The 22,334-nt window shown below is 50.0% G+C and overlaps 1 protein-coding gene across 1 annotated transcript in view; it reads left to right on the top strand.

The window, feature by feature from the left end:
• CACNA1F (calcium voltage-gated channel subunit alpha1 F) overlaps nt 1-22,334 on the top strand; it is a 40,631-nt gene that overhangs the window by 2,757 nt on the left and 15,540 nt on the right. Inside the window, 27 exon segments of the mRNA XM_004606451.2 lie at nt 1,695-1,712; nt 2,427-2,532; nt 2,734-2,873; nt 3,177-3,319; nt 3,414-3,566; nt 4,794-4,990; nt 5,097-5,200; nt 6,598-6,788; nt 7,076-7,172; nt 7,250-7,360; nt 7,552-7,578; nt 7,696-7,856; nt 11,147-11,372; nt 12,215-12,422; nt 12,517-12,637; nt 12,760-12,841; nt 14,710-14,755; nt 15,160-15,211; nt 17,892-18,051; nt 18,242-18,371; nt 18,850-18,909; nt 19,111-19,217; nt 19,299-19,386; nt 19,990-20,097; nt 20,179-20,231; nt 21,208-21,354; nt 22,074-22,275. Coding sequence (XP_004606508.2) covers nt 1,695-1,712; nt 2,427-2,532; nt 2,734-2,873; nt 3,177-3,319; nt 3,414-3,566; nt 4,794-4,990; nt 5,097-5,200; nt 6,598-6,788; nt 7,076-7,172; nt 7,250-7,360; nt 7,552-7,578; nt 7,696-7,856; nt 11,147-11,372; nt 12,215-12,422; nt 12,517-12,637; nt 12,760-12,841; nt 14,710-14,755; nt 15,160-15,211; nt 17,892-18,051; nt 18,242-18,371; nt 18,850-18,909; nt 19,111-19,217; nt 19,299-19,386; nt 19,990-20,097; nt 20,179-20,231; nt 21,208-21,354; nt 22,074-22,275 — 3,238 coding nt within the window.

Raw genomic sequence — 22,334 nt, 5'->3', positions numbered from 1 at the left:
ACTCCATCATGGAGACCATGCATTGCAGCCCCATGAGCTTCCTCTATGCTCAGGGTCACATCCTTAGAAGGGGTGCTCATACCTTTTCTGCTTATAGTGCTAGATGGGGTACTTGGAGAGAGAGAGCCCTTCAGGCCCACACCCTAGAGGGTATACGAACAGGGTTGCTAAAAGAATTTACCCTTTGAGCTGGAGAGATAGTACAGAGTACAGAGTGTAAGGTCCTTGTCTTGCATGCAGCCAGTTGGGCTATGACCCCCTGAGCACCACCAGGAGCTCCAGAGTACAGAGCCAGGAGTAACCCCTGAACATTGCCAGGTGTGGCCCTTGCTCCCCACCAAAAAAATTTACCCTTAGGCCACAGAGATAATACAGAGGTTCTGGTGCTTGCCTTGAATTCCAGAAAGTCCAATTCTATCCCAGTGGAGTCCCTGAGCCCTGCAGGAGTGATCCCTGAGCACAGAGCCAAGAGTAAGCACTGAACACAGCCGGGGGTGGCTTCAAAATTTAAATTAATCCAATAATGAAAAGGGATATACATGATAACCTTTCAATACCTGCCTGTATTGCAAACCATAATGCCCAAAAGGGAGAGAGAGAGAGAGAGAGAGAGAGAGAGAGAGAGAGAGAAGAAAAGTGCTTGCCATAGAGACAGGCTGAAGGAGGGGGTGACAGAAGGGAAACTGGAGACATTGGTGCCGAAGAAATGTATATTGGTGAAGGGATGGAGGGAGGTTGCAACAATGTTTGACTGAAACCCAATCATGAACAACTTTGTAATTATGTATCTCACAGTGAGTTAATTGTTAAAAAATTACCCTTTAGTCAGATGTTTAGGTGAGAGCAAAAAAAAAATTAAAGGCTACACTGATCAGAGAAGGACACTGCTGAAAGTTCCCACAGAGGGAATCTCAGTAGAATTCACGAATCTAACCCCAGAGACACCCCCTGCCAGATTTTTTGGGTTGGAACCATACCAGGAAGTGCTCAGGGTTTACTCCTGGAGAACGGTCATGGGCACCAGGGATTGAACCAAGGTAACCCACATGCAATGCAAATACCTTACCCTCCATACTACCTTTCCACCCCATACCATTTTATATATTTTTTTCTTTTTGGCTCACACCTGGCAATGCACAGGGGTTACCTCCTGGTTTTGCACTCAGGAATTACTCCTGGCGGTGCTCAGGGGACCTTATGGGATGCTGGGAATCGAACCCAGGTCAGCCACTTGCAAGGTAAACGCCCTACACTCTGTGCTATCATTCCAGCCCCCATTTTATATTAAAAAAATTTTTTTTTGCTTTTTTTGGGTCATACCCAGCAATCAGAAATTACTCCTGGCGGTGCTCAGTTTTTCCTAATTTTGCACACTGCCCCCTTTATTTCAGAGGGATGAGGTCTGTAGGAGATAGTCATGATGGTCGCAATGGCCTATTCTCCCTGACTTGATTTCCCCACACAGGTCCCCCCACAGAGATGCCACCTACTCCAGCCAATGGGGCAGCCCCTGGTCCTGAATGGGGCCTGAATCTAGGGCCTCCAACATCAGGGGCTGAAAATGGTGGAGCATCGGACCCAGTGACCCGTAGGCGAAGGACTCAGCACAAGACGGTGACAGTGACCAGCACTCAGAGGTCACCTCGAGCTCTCTTCTGCCTGACCCTGGCCAACCCCCTGCGTCAGTCATGCATCAGCATCGTGGAGTGGAAGCATCCTGGAAGGTCTGGGTTTTTGTTTGGGGATTGAGGGCCACCAAGGAACCAAGAATCAAGGATTAAGTCAGGGTTGGAATGGAGAAGGTCTGAGGTCACCAGGGATCAGAATCAAGGATTAAGAATTGGGTTAGGGGCTGGAGAGCTAGTACAACTGGCAAGGGCTTTGCCTTTCACAGAGCCATCCCAGGTTCAACCCCTGGAATCCCGTACGGCCCCCTGAGCCTGACCAGGAGTGATCCCTGAGCTCAGAGCCAGGAGTGAGCCCTGAGCATTCTCTGGGTATGGCCCCCAAACAACAAGAACAAAAGAATTGGATCAGAAAGGAAGTTGAGAGTGGAAAGGGTAGCACAGTGGGTAAGGGATTTGCCTTCAAAGTGACTGACCCTGCATCGATCCCAGCATGCCAGAGTCCTCCCAAGCCCCACCAGAAGTGGCACAGCTCCATGAGTAAGCCTTGAGGACCTCTGGGTGTGGCCCAAACACCAAAGGGGAAATGAAAGAAAGGAGTTGAGAAGGATGAAGGGCACCAGGAGGTCAAAAGTAAATCATAGCAAGAGTGAGGACGGGCAGGAGGTGGTCAGGGCAGGAGCTGGTAGTGCCAGGGTGGGTGGCCTCCATTCAATGGTCGACATTGAGTGGGAAGGGCCCCAAGGTGATGTGGGAGTTTTGAGGTTGGTCTGCCTTCATCCTTGACTGTGCCCACCTGAGGCCATTTGACATCCTCATCCTACTGACCATCTTTGCCAACTGTGTGGCCCTGGGTGTCTACATCCCCTTCCCAGAGGACGACTCCAACACGGCCAACCACAACCTGGTGAGGCTCGCCCCGGGCTAACAGCCCTCAGACCTAGTCAGGCCTCACCTCAAGTCTTCCAGCCAGACCCCGTGTCTCCGGGGTCCAATCCACCCTCCCCTGCACCACGTGCCTCTAGGTCCCAATTCTACCTCCCCGCAGCCCCCACCCCCTTAAATTCCACCTCCAGGTGACTCCCTGCTCTGCTGCCCTGTCGCTCAGGAGCAGGTGGAATACGTATTCCTGGTGATTTTCACGGTGGAGACGGTACTCAAAATCGTGGCTTACGGGTTAGTGCTCCATCCCAGCGCCTACATCCGCAACGGCTGGAACCTACTTGACTTCATCATCGTGGTGGTCGGGTGCGTGTCTGGGAGGGATACCCCATCCTAATTCCATTTCATCCCACCCTAATTCAACTCCCCCCACTCCCCACAGCCCACTGAATTCTGGGCTCAGAAAAGTGACTATTGAAGATTCTACCCCCACCCACTTTTTTCTCCCCACCCCGTTCGGCAGCCAAGATTAGGAGTAGTAACAATTTTTAAGCTTGCCTGCTTTCCCGGTGGCGGTGCCTTTTGCTTTTCCGCGGAGAAAGGTAAGGTGGGGGGTGCAAGGGTCTAAAGGTCTTATCCCCGCCTCTTTGCTTGTGCTCGCCCAATCAGGCTATTCAGCGTGCTCCTGGAGCAGGGTCCCGGACGGCCGGGTGACACCCCTCACACTGGGGGGAAGCCAGGGGGCTTCGATGTGAAGGCGTTGCGGGCCTTTCGGGTGCTGAGACCACTGAGGCTGGTATCTGGGGTCCCAAGTGAGTGGCCCGCCCCCGGGGTAGGGGGAGGGGGTGCAGGGAAAGAGGCTGGGGTGATCCCATCCCTCCCCGGCTGGCCTCTCGCTCCCCTCAGGTCTGCACATAGTCCTCAATTCCATCATGAAGGCACTGGTGCCGCTGCTGCACATCGCCCTGCTCGTGCTCTTCGTCATTATCATTTACGCCATCATCGGACTCGAGCTTTTCCTGGGACGCATGCACAAGACGTGCTACTTCTTGGGATCGGGTTAGATACCCCACCCCTCTCGGGACAGAGAAGGCTGCCTAGGTTCCTAGGGCCCAGATTCGCGGCTCGCTGAAACCCAGGATAATTCACGAGACCCCGCCTCCAGGCTCAAACTCCACCCTCCGGGAAAAAAAATACCCGGAACCCAGTTCCCTATTCAATATCCTGCCTGCTCCCCGCTCCACCCCCCCCCACCCCACCCTCCCGCACTGCCGGGAGCGACCCTAGAGCACAGTGTGTCTAATCCCCACAAAATAGATTGGAGCCGGAGAGATAGCACAGCGGGTTGGCGGGTTGTTCCACGCCCGCGACAGAGAGAGAGAGAGAGAGAGAGAGAGAGAGAGAGAGAGAGAGCTTGTTCTCTCAGACAGGTCTGCCGCATCACCAGACTCCACCCATAGGTCAAGGTCCTGCGGGTTAGATCCTTCATCCAGCCTCCTTCCCAATAAGCCCCCACCCTCTTGTCCAGAGACCACCCAAATCCACAGCACTCCACCAGACTCCTGCCTGTCTGTGACTGACAGGATACTTCCCCAAACTTTGCAGGGACTCCCCCCAAATGCCCTAGGATCAGAAATCTTACCCCAGCTTTCTCTGGGAGATGGCTCAAAGGGCTGGAGCAAGTGTGTTTTACAAGGAGCTCTGGATTCAGGTCCCACACCACATGGTCCCCTGTGCACCACTGGAAGTGGTCCACACCCCAACACCATGATGTGTGACTCAGAAATAAACAAAAAAAAAACCAAACAAACAAGAAGGGTCTGGGGCCAAGTGATGATAATACAGCAGGTAGGACACTTGACTTGCACATAGCCCACTGGGGTTTGATCCTCAGCATCCCATACGGGTCCCCCTAGCACTGCCACTAGTGACCCCTGAGTGCAGAGCCAGGAGTAAGCCCTGAGCACCGCTGGGTGTGACCCTAAAACCAAAACAACAATAAAAAGGATCAAAGAGGAAGTAAAGCAGTAAAGCATTGGTCTTGCAGGCAGCCGACCCAGGTTCAATTCTCAGCACGCCAGCACGCCATATGATCCCCAAAGCCCGCCAGGAGTGATCCCTAAGCATAGAGCCAGGAGTAAGCCCTGAGAAACACAGGGTATAGCTCCCAAAACAAAATCAAACCAAAAAAAGTAAATTCCTGACTGGACCTTCCCAGATGGGCCCCAGTGTGGCAGGGACTGTGGTTGAGGTGCTTTGGAGTCCAGAGTTCCTGTCTCCCAGCAGATGTGGAAGCAGAGGAGGACCCATCACCCTGCACGTCCCTGGGCTCCGGGCGCATGTGCAAACTCAACCAGACTGAGTGTCGTGGGCGCTGGGCAGGGCCCAATGGAGGCATCACCAACTTCGACAACTTCTTCTTTGCCATGCTGACAGTCTTCCAGTGTGTCACCATGGAGGGTTGGACAGATGTGCTTTACTGGGTGAGGTGGTCTGCTGGCTGACAGGGTTCACAGCTTCCCCCCTCTGACCCTGAGTGTCGGGGGAGTGACTGCATACCCTGAGGACACCTGTTTTCTCTCTCCCTAGATGCAAGATGCCATGGGGTACGAGCTACCTTGGTTGTACTTCGTGAGCCTGGTCATCTTTGGGTCCTTCTTTGTCCTCAACCTGGTCCTTGGTGTTCTGAGTGGGTGAGGAGTGTAGCCAGCACTCTCTTTATCTGTCTCTCAGCTCCTTTCTATGTCCCAGACATCCTTCAAACTCCATTTGAAATATCTCTGCAATTCCCACCTTTGTACATTGAACATCTACTGTGGGCAAGGCAATGTCTTAGGAATGGAATCACATGGGGCCAGATAGCACAGCGAGGAGGCCGTTTGCCTTGCACATGACCAATCCAGGTTCAATCCCCAGCATCCCACATAGTCCCCTGAGCACTGCCAGGAATTAAGTGCTGAGTGCAAAGCCAGGAGTAACCACTGAGCATCGCCAAGTGTGACCCCAAAAGCCAAAAAAAAACCCCACCAAGAATGGAATTACAGATTAACATTTCTACTTTCTTTATCTTGGGGGAGAGTGAGGGGAAGCAGATATTGATTGGGCCATACCTGGCATGCTCAGGGCTTACTCCAGGCTCTGTGCTCAGGGATCACTCCTGGCAGTACTCAGGGGATATATTGGATGCTGAGGATACAACCTGGATTAACTGCATGCAAAGCAAACATCCTACCTGCTGTGCTATTACTCTGGCCCCCAAAGTCCTGTGTGTTACATTCTGGTGGAGAGGTGCTGGGTACAGGAATCATGAGAAGCCAGCCCAGCGCCTCACGCACAGGCACATGCCTCATTTTTCAAAAACAATCACAGAAGGTTGATTCTATGTCTGTTCCCAGAGAGTTCTTTCACTGCAGGACTGCCCAGCCTGGTCTTGGCTATAAGTGGACACTGCATGTCCACACAAGCACATCACTCCTAATCTCCTTTAATCCGAGCAGACATTTTTAAGAACCCTGGCCCCATGCTTTAAAACAGCAGCACAGGCTCAGGGTGCTGAGGGCAGGGCCGAGCAAATAAAAACAATAGAAATAACAATAGCATAAATGTGTGTGTCCATCTGGACGCACACATACATAAGATTTTGTGCTTTGGGGTAATTTGGGAGGATACATCTGGTGGGGCTTGGGCATCTCTCCTGGCCGTGTTTCTATGAATGTTCAGTGCTAGGAGATCGAACCTAGGCCTCCAGCATCCAAAGCCTGCACTCAACCCATTGGGCTATCTCTCCAACTTATATGTGGGATTGTTTTCTATGGAATCTATGTGAACGAAAGAAAGGAAAGCTAAAGATAGGAATGAGGAAATCTTGCGATTATAAATAGGAACAGCCAGGAAGGGCCTCCTGGAGAAGGTGTTATGAGTAAAAATGGGAAAGAGAGGAGGGAGCGGCCGCCAGGTGGATATCAGAGGAACGCGTGTTCCAAATAAAGAGACCAGGCAGTGCCAAGGCTCTAAAGTTAGTATGTTCTCCAAACCATAGCCAGGGGTCCAGGGGAGTCCCTCACCACGTCTCTGTCCTCTTCTCTCTCAGGGAGTTCTCCAAGGAGAGAGAGAAGGCAAAAGCACGAGGGGACTTCCAGAAGTTGCGGGAGAAGCAGCAGTTGGAGGAGGACCTCAGGGGTTACCTGGATTGGCTCATGCAGGCTGAGGAGCTGGATGGCGACGATCCCTCAGCTGATAACCACTTGAGTTCTATGGCTGAAGAGAGCCGAGCTGGTCACCGTAGGCACCCCAGGCTGACCCATTCCCTGCTCTCTGTATGCCTGCCACCCATGTAGGCTCCTCTTCTGAGACCCAACTCTGATCTGTTTCAAATCTAGACTCACCTGCCATAACAGGACCTGAAACACAGAAACCAGACCAGATCCTGGTCTCTTTCTAAAGCTGTACCCAGAACCAAGAGTCCAGATCCCCGCCCCCACCACCCCGCCACACACACACACGTTTACACACGCAGAACCCTAACCCAGCCTCATGTCATGCTTCCCGCTGTCTCCTCTCCTCCTCAGGGCCACAGCTGGCAGAGCTGACTGGTAGGAGACGTGGCCGCCTGCGCTGGTTTAGCCATTCCACCCGCTCCACACACTCCACGAGCAGTCGGGGTAGGTGGCTAGTTGGGCCAGGGTTGGGATGCTCCAACAGTAAAGAAAGCCAAAGGCAGAACTCTTTATGGCTCCTTTTAGCCTGACTACTGCTTCCATCCTGCCAACAGCCAGTGATGTTGCTTCCATGGCAGAGATCCCAGCGGATGAAGAAGATGAAGAGGGGGCTCTGTCCAACTGTACACGCTGCCTGTAAGGGGACCCCGACAGCCCTTAACCTCTGATCCAGTCCAGAAGCTAGTCCAGACCTGCCTTCGGTCGTGACTTGAACCTCACCTCCAAACCCCAAATGTCCCGACCTCCCAACACAAACCTCCCAGCCCAGCTGCCTCCGTACCTCTCAGCCCTGTATGACACCCACTTTCTATCACCCTCTTTTCCAGAAACAAGATCATGAAAACCAGAGTCTGGTAAGCTGGGAATTCTGTGGGACTCCTGGTCCCCATGATTCAAGTCCCACCTCTGAGCCCACCAGCAACAAATTAGAGAGGTGATCTCAGCTGACGAGGACCCACTTTTTCCCACAGCCGCCACCTCCGCCGAGCCAACCGAGGCCTTCGTCTGCGCTGCCGACGGGCTGTGAAGTCCAGTGCCTGCTACTGGGCCGTGCTGCTACTTGTATTTCTCAACACGCTGACCATTGCCTCTGAGCACCATGGGCAGCCCAAGTGGCTCACCCAGATCCAGGGTGCGGCGCCCAGCCTGCCAGCCCGCTCCCTCAACCCCCAATTCCCTCCCATAAGGAACGCAACCCCAGGATCTCTACAGTGTCTTTGCCAGAGCTTCTGAGACCTTTCCCCCTTCTTGCCACCCCCTCTCTTTTTCTTTCTTGCGAGGGGACACACCTGGCAGTGCTCAGGGCTTGTTCCTCGCTTTGTGCTCAGGGATCACTACTGGCGGGCGTTGGGGGACTCATTCAGGGCCTGGGATCAAAGCCAGGTTGCAAGCGAGGTAAGTCCCTGTGGTATAGATCTCCAGTCCCACCACACCTTTAACTTGAGAAATACAACCCTAGGAAGCACTGTAATAACTGTTTACAGGTTCATTATGTGGTTGGCTTTATTATTATTTTAGTTATTATTATTATTATTATTATTATTATTATTTTATAACATTGTCATTTTGTTTGGGGGCCACATCCAGAGGTGCTCAGAGCTTACTCCTGCCTCTGCACCCAGAGATCATTCCTGCCTGGGCTTGAGGGATCATATAGGGTGCTGGGTATCAAATTCAGTGTTTTTTTTTTGGCTTTTTGGGTCACACCCAGCTGTGCACAGGGGTTACTCCTGCCTCTGCACCCAGAGATCATTCCTGCCTGGGCTTGAGGGATCATATAGGGTGCTGGGTATCAAATTAAGTGTTTTTTTTTTGGCTTTTTGGGTCACACCCAGCTGTGCACAGGGGTTACTCCTGGCTATGCACTCAGGAATTACTCCTGGCAGTGCTGGGGGACTATATGGGATACTGGGAATCGAACCTGGGTCAGCCGCGTGCAAGGCAAACGCCCTACCCGCTGTGCTATCGCTCCAGTCCCTCAAATTCAGTTTGGTTACGTACAACGCCAGTGTCCTATCCGCTGTACTATCTCTATGACTCCTACACAGTTGATTTTAAATGAATTGTTGGTCACTGCACATCAGAAGCCTTTCTTCTTTTTTTTTTTCTTCTTGGGTCACACCCGGCATTGCATAGGGGTTACTTCTGGCTCATGCACTCAGGAATTACTCCTGGCAGTACTCGGGAAACCATATGGGATGCTGGGAATTGAACCCGGGTCGGCCATGTGCAAGGCAAACACCCTACCCGCTGTGCTATCACTCCAGCCCCCAGAAGCCTCTCTTTGCCAAAATTTTCAAAGGCCCCACATTCAGTTACCCCTCTTTGGGGTCACAACCCACAGTTTAAGAAAGTATGCCTTAGTTCTCCCAAACACTTCCCTCCAGCCCAAATGAATTGAGAGGCCTTAGCCCTTCACATCCTGCCTCAGAGCTACACAGATGTAGCACCTACTGTGTTCTCAGCACTTTATAAGTACTAATTCAGGGATTGAAGTAACAGTACAGTGGGTAGGGCACTTGCCTTGCACTCAGTTGACCTGGCTTCAATTCCCAGCATCTCAATGGTTCCCCGGGCACCTCCAGGAGGAATTCCTGAGTGCAGAGCCAGAAATAATCCCGGAGCATATCCAGGTGTCACCCAAAACCAAAATAAGTACTAATTCAATTAATTTTCACCACAAGCAAATGTAAATTAAGTACTAACAAAGGCACTAAGTACTAAGCACAAAGTGCTAAGTGATAAGGTCAGAGAAATAGCTGGTTGGCTGGCTAGAGTCCATAATTGTCTGTGAGAGGCATGGGTCAGATCCCTGACACAACATGATACCCCAAGCACTGCCAGGAATGACCCTGAGAGTAGCTCCCAAACACTGTAGGATGTGACCCCAAAACACACACACAAAAGAGTAACTGACTACTCCCCAGACTCAACTAGTGCCTAGCAAACTGGCTCCAGAGTCCAGGTTCATTTGGGGTGGACAGGGGACCAAAGGGGGGTCTCCCAAGAAGTGCTCAGGAGGTCTAGGGGCCTCCCCATTGAAAATATATATATATATGTATTGCATTTTGGGTCACACCCAGCAATGCACAGGGATTACTCCTGGCTCTGCACTCAGGAATTACTCCTGACAGTGCTCAGGGGACCATATGGAATGCTGGGAATCGAACTCAGGTTGGCTGCGTGCAAGGCAAATGCCCTACCTGCTATGCTATCTCATCAGCCCCTGATTATATTTTTTAAAGAACAAGTTATTTTTTTTTATTTTTTGTCTTTGGGCCATGCCTGGCAGTACTCAGAAGTTACTCCTGGGCTCTGCACTTAGTTGGCTCAGGGGACTATATGGGATGCCAGAGATCGAACCCAGGACAGACAGATGAGTGCAAGAAAAGTATCCTACCCACTGTACTATCTCTCCAGCCTTCCACTTATTCTTGACCAAATAAGCTGACTGTTCAGTTCAAGGACCCGATTATAGTACTTCTTGGGCCCTACAGTGCTGGGGATTATCTAGGCCACCACCCTGCCTGCACCTTACAATCTCCCAGCCTAGTGGTCCATATTCTCAACACAGCATTGTTGGAACAAGTTAAACCCATGACTCAATTGCCTGCTGTACCCAATGAGGCATAATAACAGCATTCATTACAATGGTAGTAAGGAGGATTCAATGAGTTTAAGTGAAAATTGCTTAGAAAAATGTCTGGCTCACAAAGTTATTTCATCCTTACTATTCATTTTAACTTCCTCTCCAACACTAATACTGAAAACATTTCTCACTGCAATCCTCAAACCAGCTCTGCTTCCAACAAATCAGTAGACTTGAACTCCCCTTGATTGGGAATTTGGAGGTTTTTCTACTTAAAGAGACTGAGAGTTAAAAGCCATGGTATAGTGTGTAGGGCACTTGCCTTATACATGGCAGGTCCAGATTCAATCACTGGCACCCCATAAGGCACCCCTGAACCTTCTAGGAGTAAGTCCTGAGCACTACCAGATGTGGCCCCAAAACAAAACAAATTAAAGTGACTGACTGGGGCAAACCACCCCAGCTCTACCCCAGCGCCAGGCCCCTCAAAATCTTGCCCACTCTGGAGCTTGAGTGATAGTACAGTGGGAAAGGTGATTGCCTTGCATGCAGCCTACCTGGGTATGATTCCCAGAACTCCATAGGGTTCCCCAAGTTTTCCATAAATGATCCCTGAATACAAGAGCAGGAGTATGCCCTGAGCACAGCCAGGTGTGTCCCCAAAACAAACAAAAATTCTTGTCCACTCTGACCTACCACCTCACTTCCAGCCCTAACCCAACTTTTTGCCTGTGTCTGCTTTGTTTATCCTAGCATCTCCCAATGGTCTGAACCTCCCTACATAGCTCCATGAAAGCTAGCCAGCCCAGGTTACCCTCCTTCTCTCTCCACAGAGTATGCCAACAAAGTGTTGCTCTTTCTGTTCACTGTGGAAATGCTTCTCAAGTTGTACAGTCTGGGCCCCTCTACCTATGCCTCCTCCTTCTTCAACCGCTTTGACTGCTTTGTGGTCTGTGGGGGCATTCTAGAAACCACGTTGGTGGAAGTGGGTGCCATGCAGCCCCTGGGCATCTCTGTGCTTCGATGTGTGCGCCTCCTCAGGATCTTTAAGGTCACCAGGTGTGTGTGTGTGTGTGTGTGTGTGTGTGTGTGTGTGTGTGTGCGTGTGTTTCTGATGATGAGTGAGGCCCCAAACACTGCTCCCACCCCACCTCTAATGAGAACTCTGTTTCAGTGTTCATTCAGCCACGGGTCTTTTAGTGCATTCAGAACCCCTTCCTGGCCCTGGAGAACCCCAGAAATCAGGGAAAATCAAGTGTTTCCTTCCCCAGAGATCTGAATCCTTTGCAACAGGTTTCTGCTACCTCCCCATCCCCTTTCTGCACCTCACCACTTTCTGATCTCAATTCCAACATAACACTCATCCCCAGCCCCAATTCCATCCTCAGTGTGCAACCATAATAGCATCTCTAACTCTACCCCCAAACCACAAATTTCTCCCAAGCTCATTGACAGCCCAAATGCATAATCCCAAATCCATCTACAATCTTCTCTCTCCCTGCCACTAATCACAACCCTTGATTTGATGTATACCAGCCTTTCTCTACCCTCAGCACTCCAATCTCATCCCCACCCTTTCCTCTTTCCTTCCCCTCAAACAATACAATTTTATCCCAACTATGTCCTTAGCTCAAATCCTTAACCCTGACCCCAGATAAAACCTAGTTCTAACTTCACCAGCTTCTGTTTCATCCTCCATTACATCCCTAACACCAACATTACCCCCCAAATTCAATAGTATACTTACCTTTCATTTTTACCTCACTCCAAAATCACTTCAAACTCTGAAACCAAAGCCTCCTTTAGCCCAGCCCATGCTGTCTTGCACCTCTAGATAGTACCCTGCCCCAGCTTCTGACTCCAGGCTGGCCTGCCAATCTTCCCCTCCATCTCTGCTGCAGACACTGGGCTTCTCTGAGCAATTTGGTGGCATCCCTGCTCAATTCAATGAAATCCATCGCATCCTTATTGCTGCTTCTGTTCCTCTTTATCATCATCTTCTCCCTGTTGGGCATGCAGCTGTTTGGGGGAAAGTTCAACTTTGACCAGACCCATACCAAGCGAAGTACCTTTGATACATTCCCCCAGGCTCTCCTCACTGTGTTTCAGGTGAGGCCTAGAGACCCAATAATGGGTGGGTTCATGGTGGGAACTATGTTGGAAGAAGAGTCCCCGGAGCCCCACTATGATCTTCCACCTTCAGATCCTAACAGGAGAGGACTGGAATGTGGTCATGTATGATGGTATCATGGCCTATGGGGGCCCCTTCTTCCCAGGAATGCTGGTGTGCATCTATTTCATCATCCTCTTCATCTGCGGCAACTGTATCCTTGGAGCCTTGGGAGACTGAATAGGGATGCAGGGGCTTGGGGAGGGGACCATAGGGAAACCTGGGTGATTTATGGGCAGGCCCTTCTCCATCCTTTGCAGCCTGAGCAAACCCCAGACATCCTGTTGAATGTATTTCTGGCCATTGCTGTGGACAATCTGGCAAGCGGAGATGCAGGCACTGCCAAGGACAAGGGCAGGTGAGTTCTGGCTCTACCCCCAAGACAGTTGTTCTCAGGATCTCTAAATGGAAACTTCCCTCAACTCATCTCACATCACCAGAGATATCTTAGTCACCCTGGTTAGGTTGGTGTCCAAGGCCAATCTGCCAGTTCTCATTAATTCACTGTATGTTTGTTGATTGACTTGGGCCAAGGTCTGAGGAGCCAGTAGGGGTCAAGGAAAGCTGAGAATCGTTGCCTTCTAGGGCTGACATTCTAACTGAGGAAGGCAGGGAAAATACCAACATGTGGATAGATAACACTGTCACTGTCACTGTCATCCTGTTGTTCATGGATTTGCTTGAGCGGGCACCAGTAACTTCTCCATTGTGAGACTTGTTGTTACTGTTTTTGGCATATCGAATACACCACATGTAGCTTGCCAGGCTCTACCATGTGGGCAGGATACTCTTGGTAGCTTGCTGGACTCTCCGAGAGGGCCGGAGGAATCAAACCCAGGTCAGCCACATGCAATACAATTTAATTTAACATATTTGGGGTTAATTTGGGGGCCACAAATGGCAGTACTCAGAGTTTATTTCTGACTCTACACTGAGGGATCAGTCCTGGCAGAATTTGGAGAACCTTATAGTGTGCTGGGATTGAATCCATGTTGTGTAAGACAAACCTGCTGTACTATCTCTCCAGCCCTGAGTCATACAAGATTTCTCAGGGAAGATCATTCCAGCAAGAGTACAGCAAATTCAAAGGTCCTGAGGTGATAATATTCTCTGCACATAGAAAAATGTCATGGAGGGGGCTAGAGAGATAAGGTAGTACATTGTATAGGGCACTTGCCTAGCATATAGCTGACCTGGGTTCTATCTATGGCATCCCATATGGTCCTCTTAGCACCACCAGGAATAATCCCTGATTGCAGAGCCAGAAGTAACCCCTGAGCATTGCCAGGTGTGGCCCCAAAAGAAACAAAAATAATCTTTGGGGTGAAAAATACCATGGAGTGCCAGGAAGATGGTTCAAAGAGCTAGCATACATGCTTTACATGCAGGAGGCCCGGGTTGGCTCCCCAGCACTCCATGATCTCCCAAGCACTGCCAGAAGTGACCCCTGAGGTAACTCTGAACACAGTTGGGTGTAATCCAAACAAAAACAAAAGCAAACTGAAACACTTCAGTGGATAGCATGGAATGGACTGAGCAAAGAGGGGAGTGATAGAAGAGGAGGTCATGAGGGAAATAAGGAGATCAGATGAAGAGCATTGGGGTCACAAATCAAAAGGTTTGAACCTAGCCTTTGCTCCCAGAAGGCCCAGGTTCAATAATTGGTACCACATAGACCCCCAAGCACAACTGAAAGACACAACCTCTAAGCACTGAGCCAGGAGTAGGTCCTATATATCACTGGATATGCCCCGAAATAAAAGAAAATAAAGTGGCCTTCAGATAAAGGGCATTGTGGCATATGCCAAGACTAGGTTTGCAGTTTGGTTTGGTTTGGTTGTTTGGCTTTTGTGCCACACCTGATGGTTCTCAGAGCTTACTCCTGGTTCTCTGCTTAGGGATCACTCCTGGTGGGGTTCAGGGGACCCTATGCAGTGCTGGGTTTCAAAGTGGGGTTGGCTGCATGCAAGGCGAATGTCTTGCCCACTGCATGATCTCCCTAGCAAGGTTTTTTTTACCCTAAATTATGGGAGATATGGTTGTGAGCAAAGGAGGGTTGTGACACTTAGGATTTGACAGGACCCCCATGGCTTCTCTGAGGGCAGACTGTGAGGATGAGGGCAGAAGCAGGGGGCCTAGGGAAAATCTGCTCCTAGGCAGTGACCACCCCCCACCAGCCTTGCCCATCTGTTATGACCATTAGTAAGTGCCCCCATATCCTCCCAGGGAGAAGAACAGTGATGGGAGACTCCCACAGGAGCACGGCGGGTTGGTGAGTGAGAAATCTGAGCATTCACTGTCCCACATCCCTTCTTCCCTACAAGACCTGTGTTTGTATGTGTGTGTGTGTTTGAATGTGTGTTTTTTTCTTTTGGTTTTGGGGCCACGCCTGGTGATGCTCAGGACTTATTCCTAACTCTGTGCTCAGGGCTCACTCCTGACAGGACTCAGGAGACCCTGATGTGGTACTGGGAATTAAACCCGGTCAGCAGTGTGCAAGACAAGTGCCTTACCCACTGTACTCTCTCTCCAGCCCATGCATGTATCTTTAAATTCCTGTCAAAATGATTTTAATGTTGAATTACTCCACATAACTGTGTCCCTTCCATGCTGATCAAGTGTACAGTTTCTTTTGTCTCACCCTGCCATCAGTGAACCCCATCTTTCTGCCCCCAGATGCCTAGTGGGAAGAATGAGGAAGAGGAGAGAGCCACAAATGAAGGAGCAGGCAAGTGGGCAGGGTCCAGTGGAGGTGGGATGAAACTTTAGGGACAGCTCCTAGGAAGAGCCCTGAAGCTGGGGCCCACCCTCTCCCTCCCTGGGGAGCAGCCTTTTCCAAGATCAACTTGAAAAGAATGGCCTTGATTATAGATGAGTGGTTCAAACGGAGCTGTGTAAGGAGCTGTGTAAACTCCTTCGCTCAGGGAGTACCCATGAAAGGATGTTCGAGGGCTCTCCTGGCAGCTCTCTATTGCTACCCGGATTTGGTGCTCTCGAGCCACTTCTCCACCCGGGACAGCTGTTGCCTTGGATGGACAAAGGAAGAACGAGGGCCAAGATGGTTGCTGATTAGTTGCTGTTTATTCAATCTCTCGTCTCTCCCAGCTCTCTCCAACCCTATCTCTTTTTTTTTTTAAATTTATTTATTTTTAATTAGAGAATCACCGTGAGGGTACAGTTACAGATTTATACACTTTTGTGCTTATACTTCCCTCATACAAAGTTTGGGAACCCATCCCTTCACCAGTGCCCATTCTCCACCACCCGTAAACCAGTGTCCCTCCCACCCTCCCCAATCCCATCTCCCCCCCACCCCACCCTGCCACTGTGGCAAGGCATTCCCTTCTGTTTTCTCTCTCTAATTAGCTGTTGTGGTTTGCAATAAAGGTGTTGAGTGGCCGCTATGCTCAGTCTCTAGCCCTCATTCAGCCCGCAACTCCCTTCCCCCATATGGCCTTCGACTACAATGTAGTTGGTGATCGCTTCTCTGAGTCCAACCCTATCTCTAACTCACTCTACAATGCTCTCCGTGACTCCTCTCCGATCTTCCCAGCCACTCTTGCTCTCAGCCTTCTCTCTAACTCGGTGTCACTTAAAATCTCCTGTCCTCTTCTGTCTCTGTCTCTCTGTAACCATCTATCTCTCTTTCCTCTCTCTACCCCCACAGCAACCTTCGTTCTCCTTCTTGCAGCCACTCTTTTTCTTCTCTCTCACCACACCCCCCCAACCACACTTCCCATGGGAAGCACAATCAAAATGTTTTTCTGGTCTTCCCAATCACCTGCAACCCAGAAGGCCAAAACAGCCCTTCAAGTGTGTTTCTCCTCTCCTTAGACCTGCAACTTGATTAACATCTTTAATTCTATTTCCTAATATTTACCATTATGTATGGACACAGTAATAGACACTTTTAGGCTTGTAGGATGACTCTCTTGGGGACATCTCATCACAGACTCAGACTACAGTGGTGCTCAGGCCGGATCAGTCATTTCTAACCCCAGCAGGGTCCAAATCTAGCTATTACTTTTGGATCATGACAGAATTTGTCCATGACCAAGCTCTTAACTTACAGTTACGCATCATGGCTCTTTGGCCATGCCCATTTTGATGCCAGGATAGCTAGCTCACCGCTTGCCCTGGGTTCATCCAGTCCCTTGTCGGGACCCTGCTTTGGGGGATCTAGGAAGTAAGGTCAACTGAGGCTTAAGTCGAGAGAGCAGATGTCCAGGAGGTAATATCATCTGGAGTCAGTCAATTCCTAAGCCAAAGGCTTGTCTTTTTAACTGTCTTCCTGTATCCATACAAAAAGCAATTGCTCTGAAATAACTAACCATGGAAAGGACAGTAAGGAGAAGAGAAAAACAATATTTACAAGTCAGATTCTGATCAGGAGACAAAGGTAATTGACATGTTGGGGGGCAATCAACAGACACAAGCTCCCAGTGGCCAGGGAGGAAGGGCAAACCAACGTTATCCTACACACACACACACACACACACACACACACAATGGTATACTACAAAGCTCAGCTCTAAGAAAGAACAAGATCATACAATTTGAAGCAACATGGATGGAACTAGATATCATGCTGAGTGAAATCAATCAGAAGGAAAGGGATAGATACAGAATGATATCTTTCATATGTTGGACTTAAAGATACACAACAATGAAGCAACAAAAGGCCAAAGGCAACAAACAATATGGGAGAACTGATCCACACAACTGATTTGGGGGGTGTTTTGGAAGGGAGGGTGTTGGAGTCCTGGGGAGAGGAAGGTGGGTATATTGGTGATAGGTGTGGTATTGGAATTACATCTATGAAGACACATTATTAATAATACCATAAACCACAGAATCTCAATCAATCAAAAATGTTTTTAAAAAGTAAGAGAGTACAATGGGTAGGCCCTGCATGCAGCCGACCTGAATTTGATCCCCAACATCCCTCAGGAGTGATTCCTGAGCACAGAATGAAGAGTGACCTCTGACCTTTGCCAGGTGTGGACCAAAACAAAACAAACAAAAACAAATATGAAAGAAAAGAAAAGAATGGGCTTGGCATGTGGCTGTGGCATTGGGCCGCTGAGAGCGAAGATGAGAAAGAGGCCTGTTTGCCTGCAGAACATCCCTGAATCTTTGTTCCTAGGTGGTATGTTTGTGACTGTGAGTGTAGCAGCACCGGTGCCACACACCTTTCCCCATCTACTACTATGGCCCCCAAAAGCTCCGGGGCTGGGGGCACCATAGTGAACCCACAGACTCCCAGGCCTTCTCTGAGCATCTGCCATTTCAGCTGGGAGGTGGGAAAGCTCTACCAGCCCAAGCTCAGTGTGCTACAGACATTATATTCATTGATTCTCTCTCTTTTGTCCCCCACCCCCATTCTCTCTATTTTGATTTGGTGCCAGGCATGGAAGAAGATGAGGAAGAAGAAGACGGGGAGGAGGAGGAAGAAGAGGAGGAGGAAGGTGTGGGGCATGCAGAACTCCTGCAGGAAGTAGTACCAAAAGAGAAGGTGGTACCCATCCCTGAGGGGAGTGCCTTCTTCTGCCTCAGCCAAACCAACCCGTGAGTGCCCAAGAGAGGGCACAATCAGGGCAGGAGGGCTGAAGTGGGTGGAGGGTCAGGGGTCCTCCAAAGCTCTGGCAGTGCACACAGTCTGTGGCAATAGGGCCTGAGCTGTGGAGTTCCCCCACATTCCCCTCACATCAAGTCAGTGTTCCTGGGTACTAACACCAGTCTGCTCCCCACTGCCCAGGCTGAGGAAGGCCTGCCACACCCTCATCCACCATCACGTCTTCACCAATCTCATTCTGGTCTTCATCATCCTCAGTAGTGTGTCCCTAGCCGCCGAAGACCCTATTCGGGCCCACTCCTTCCGAAATCATGTGAGCATTTGGTGGGAATTTGGGAGGGCTCCCCAAGGTTTCCTATTGGGTACAAGCAGGGCCAGGTGGAGAAACCAGGAGAAGATCCTTTGTTGAGAGGAGAGGGGGAGGTAGTAGTGGCCGACCCTAAATGGGTGAGCCACCCACTTGGGGAGCATCAGGGAGTGGTTGTCATTGACTAAGGAAGCTGAGTTGAGGGAATTTGAGTAGGTCAAGGAGGACCGTGTCACCAGGTAGACACAGGGGGACCCAAATTTACTCCTGGTCTCTCTCATAACCAAGCCTATTGCCTCAAAGAGAAGTCCTCGATGGTGGTGTTGGCTTTGGAATGTGTGTATGTGTGTGTGTATGTGAGAGAGAGAGAGCAGGGAATGGAGGGAGAAACAGCAAAACTCATCTGTGTATAGACACACACACATCCCCCTAGATACCCTCTTGGCCCTGACTCAGTGGTTCCCCTTATCTCTTATTTTCCCAGATTCTTGGGTACTTTGACTATGCCTTCACCTCCATTTTCACTGTGGAGATACTACTAAAGGTGACTAATGGGCCTTCAATCACACCCCCAGTTGTCCAGCCCATTTCCCCTCCTGCCCAGGCCCACCTCCACAACCCATTTCCCCTGCCACAACTGGCTTCTCCTCCTGCTTCCCAGAACCCCCCACATACACACTTTCTCCTTTCTTCCTCTCTCTGTCTAAAGCTCTGCTATCTCACCCTATCTCTTCCTACCCCCTAGATGACTGTGTTCGGGGCCTTTCTGCATCGGGGCTCCTTCTGCCGTAGCTGGTTCAATCTTTTGGATCTGCTGGTGGTCAGTGTGTCCCTCATCTCATTTGGGATCCAGTGAGTGACCGCTACCCACCCCATTCCTCCCAGAGCCCAGGCCAGACACAGGCCAGAACTTAAGAACTCTCCTCTCCCCAGCTCTAGTGCCATCTCAGTGGTGAAGATTCTCCGAGTACTCCGAGTCCTGCGGCCCCTCAGAGCCATCAACAGGGCCAAGGGACTTAAGGTACCCTCATTCCACCCAAACCTGCAGATCCCAGGCCCAATTTTCCTCACCTCACCCTGGAGTCAGCATCATGGATCACACAGACCATTTACTGAGGCATATGGCCACATATTAAGCTTTGGTCTTATTGTTTTGGAGGGGAGGTGATAAAATCCTGTGGTGATCAAGGCTTAGTCCTGGCTCTAAGGTCAGGGATGGTGCTCAAGGGACCATATCAGATGCCAGAAACTGAACCAGGGTCGGCAGCATGCAAGGCAAGCACCTTACCTTGTATACTGTCTCTCCAGCCCTAGCCTCATAATCTGGATCTGTCTATAACCTTGGTGCCCACCTAAAGGGGGTTCCTTACAAGTTACCATGCATTCCTTACCAGGCTCACATTTCTCTGATCCAATTCCCTGGCAATCTGCTCATGTTTTCCATCCTAGCAAACACTAATTCTTTGTCAGTGCCTGGCCTACATCACTGCCCCTTGAATCATATATTCCTGACCATCAATCACATTGCCCTAACCAAGTCCCCAAGCACCCTTCACACCCAAGTCTCTGTTCCTGGCCACTCTGGCCTTCGGAGGCCACAAGTCATGTCTGTGAATCCCTGCAGCATGTGGTACAGTGTGTGTTCGTGGCCATACGGACCATCGGAAACATCATGATCGTGACCACGCTACTGCAGTTCATGTTTGCCTGCATCGGGGTGCAGCTCTTTAAGGTGGGGAGCAACAACAGACTGGGTGGGGGAAATGGCAAGTGGGGAGTGGGGGGACTGGCTTGACAGATATCCTCCCTGTAGGGGAAGTTCTACAGTTGCACGGATGAGGCCAAACACACTCCCCAAGAATGCAAGTGAGTGTTAAAATTGGCCTCCCTGGAGCCCAGGAACACTCCTAAAAGCCATACAGGCTTTTTGGTCTCCCAAAGGCCCCAAAAGCCCCTAGACAACCTTCCCCAAAGCAGTGGAAACCTTCCCCAGATCTTGTTAAGGATCCCTTTCCCAGAATTCTCTAAAGTCCCAAGGAACATCCCCAGAACTCTCTCAAGAACTGCAAAGGTCCTCACATCTCACCAAGCCCAAAGGTGTCCCCTAGGACCTCTCCAAAACCCCTTTGCATGTTCCCCAGAGTTACCAACATTCGACTCCAGATCCTCCCGTAGTCCCTGGATGCAGCCATATCCCAGAGCCTCTCTTCCATCTTGAAACTTCTATAGAGGGTAGTGATTGAAACAATGGACTTTGGAACCAGACATTCCAAGCTCAAACTCATCTTGTGAGACTTTGCTACATTTCTCAATTTTGCTGAGTCCCATTTCCCTCAATGGAAATATGGGAATAGAAGAAATGTAGTGTCCCCAAGGTTACTGTGAGTAGGAAGTGAGATACTATGTGGAAGTATACTACATTTAAAATGTACTACATGTAAAGTTTACCATAGTTCCTCGCATATAGTTGTTGATTAAGGTTGGCAATTTTTAGCACCCACTTTTTTTCCTGGTGATGATTACACTAACCGTGGTGATGATATCTCTCATATATGGTATCAACTACATGCCAGACACCATTCATAGTGATGGAGTTAGGCAATCCATACAAAATGCCAGGAAATATTTAGTTATTATTCCATAGATGGGGAAACCTGAAAGACAGCAGCATGAAATGCCCAAGGCAACCCATATTGTAAATATGGGGCAGGATTTGAGCCCAGGTTATCCAGTTCCATCACTCCATGTTGGAACCCTAATAGACTCCATATTGGAGGCCCCAGTCCCCTTTCCACAGCTCCCCACCCCTCCTTATTTACATAGCTTGTCTGCAAATCTACAGGGGCTACTTTCTGGTCTACCCCGATGGAGATGTATCACGGCCTCTCGTCCGGGAGCGGCTCTGGGTCAACAACGACTTCAACTTTGACAACGTCCTTTCAGCCATGATGGCCCTGTTTACGGTCTCCACCTTTGAAGGCTGGCCTGCGTGAGGGGCGGGCCCTGGGGATAGGCGGGGCTTGGTCAGGAGCCTTTCGGGGATTGGCTAGGGCTCAGCTGCGAGTAGACAGGTGTGTATCTTAAGATTTGATGAAGGTCTCAATCTACGTAGGACATAATGAGAATTGGTAGAAGTATCAGAGGACTGGGGATTGCGGGAGGGTGGGGGGAATCTCTTGGAAACTGGCTGGGATGCTTTGGATACCTGCAAGGAATTGCACGGAGGTTTCCCAGGAGTCGGTGGGTATCTCAAGCAGATTTAGTGGGATTTACGGAAAACCAGGGAGAGATCTGGGAGGACTGAGTCAGGTTCTTAGAGAACCTGAAGCTGGAGATTCATGGGCTTACAGAAAACTGTAATTGTATTTAAGGAAATAGCTGGAAATATCAGAGAGGGAGTGAAAGCGATGTGGAGCCAGGCAGTAAATGGCTAACAAAGGGAATTTAGAGACTTGATTGGGGGATGTTGGGAGGGGCTTTTGGGGAGTTTTGGAAGATGTATGGATATCTACAGGTAGTTATGAAAGGGGATTTGGTGGTCTGGGAAGGTTTCGTGGGAGTGTGTTTTGTGTGTGGAGATCCCATGTGATTAGGTCAAGGAGGTTAGGGAATTTTGGGGTTCCACAAGCTATTATAGTATATGGAATGTTCTAGGTCAGGTCTGAGGGCATTTGGCCTGCCCCTGATTGGTCCCAATTGGGTCTTCAGGCTTCTTTACAAGGCCATCGATGCACACGCAGAGGACAAGGGCCCCATCTACAATTACCGCGTGGAGATCTCAGTGTTCTTCATTGTCTACATCATCATTATTGCATTCTTCATGATGAATATCTTTGTGGGCTTTGTCATTATCACTTTCCGTGCCCAGGGCGAGCAAGAGTACCAAAACTGTGAGCTGGACAAGAACCAGGTGATCTCTGACCTGCTACTTAGGGCCATCCCATGACCCCACCTCAATACACCATTCAT

The sequence above is a fragment of the Sorex araneus genome, chromosome X (assembly GCF_027595985.1).
Source record: "Sorex araneus isolate mSorAra2 chromosome X, mSorAra2.pri, whole genome shotgun sequence".
Classification (NCBI taxonomy): Eukaryota; Metazoa; Chordata; class Mammalia; order Eulipotyphla; family Soricidae; genus Sorex; species Sorex araneus.
The sequence above is the reverse complement of the archived record's forward strand: the minus strand, read 5'-3'. Positions and strand labels throughout refer to the sequence as shown.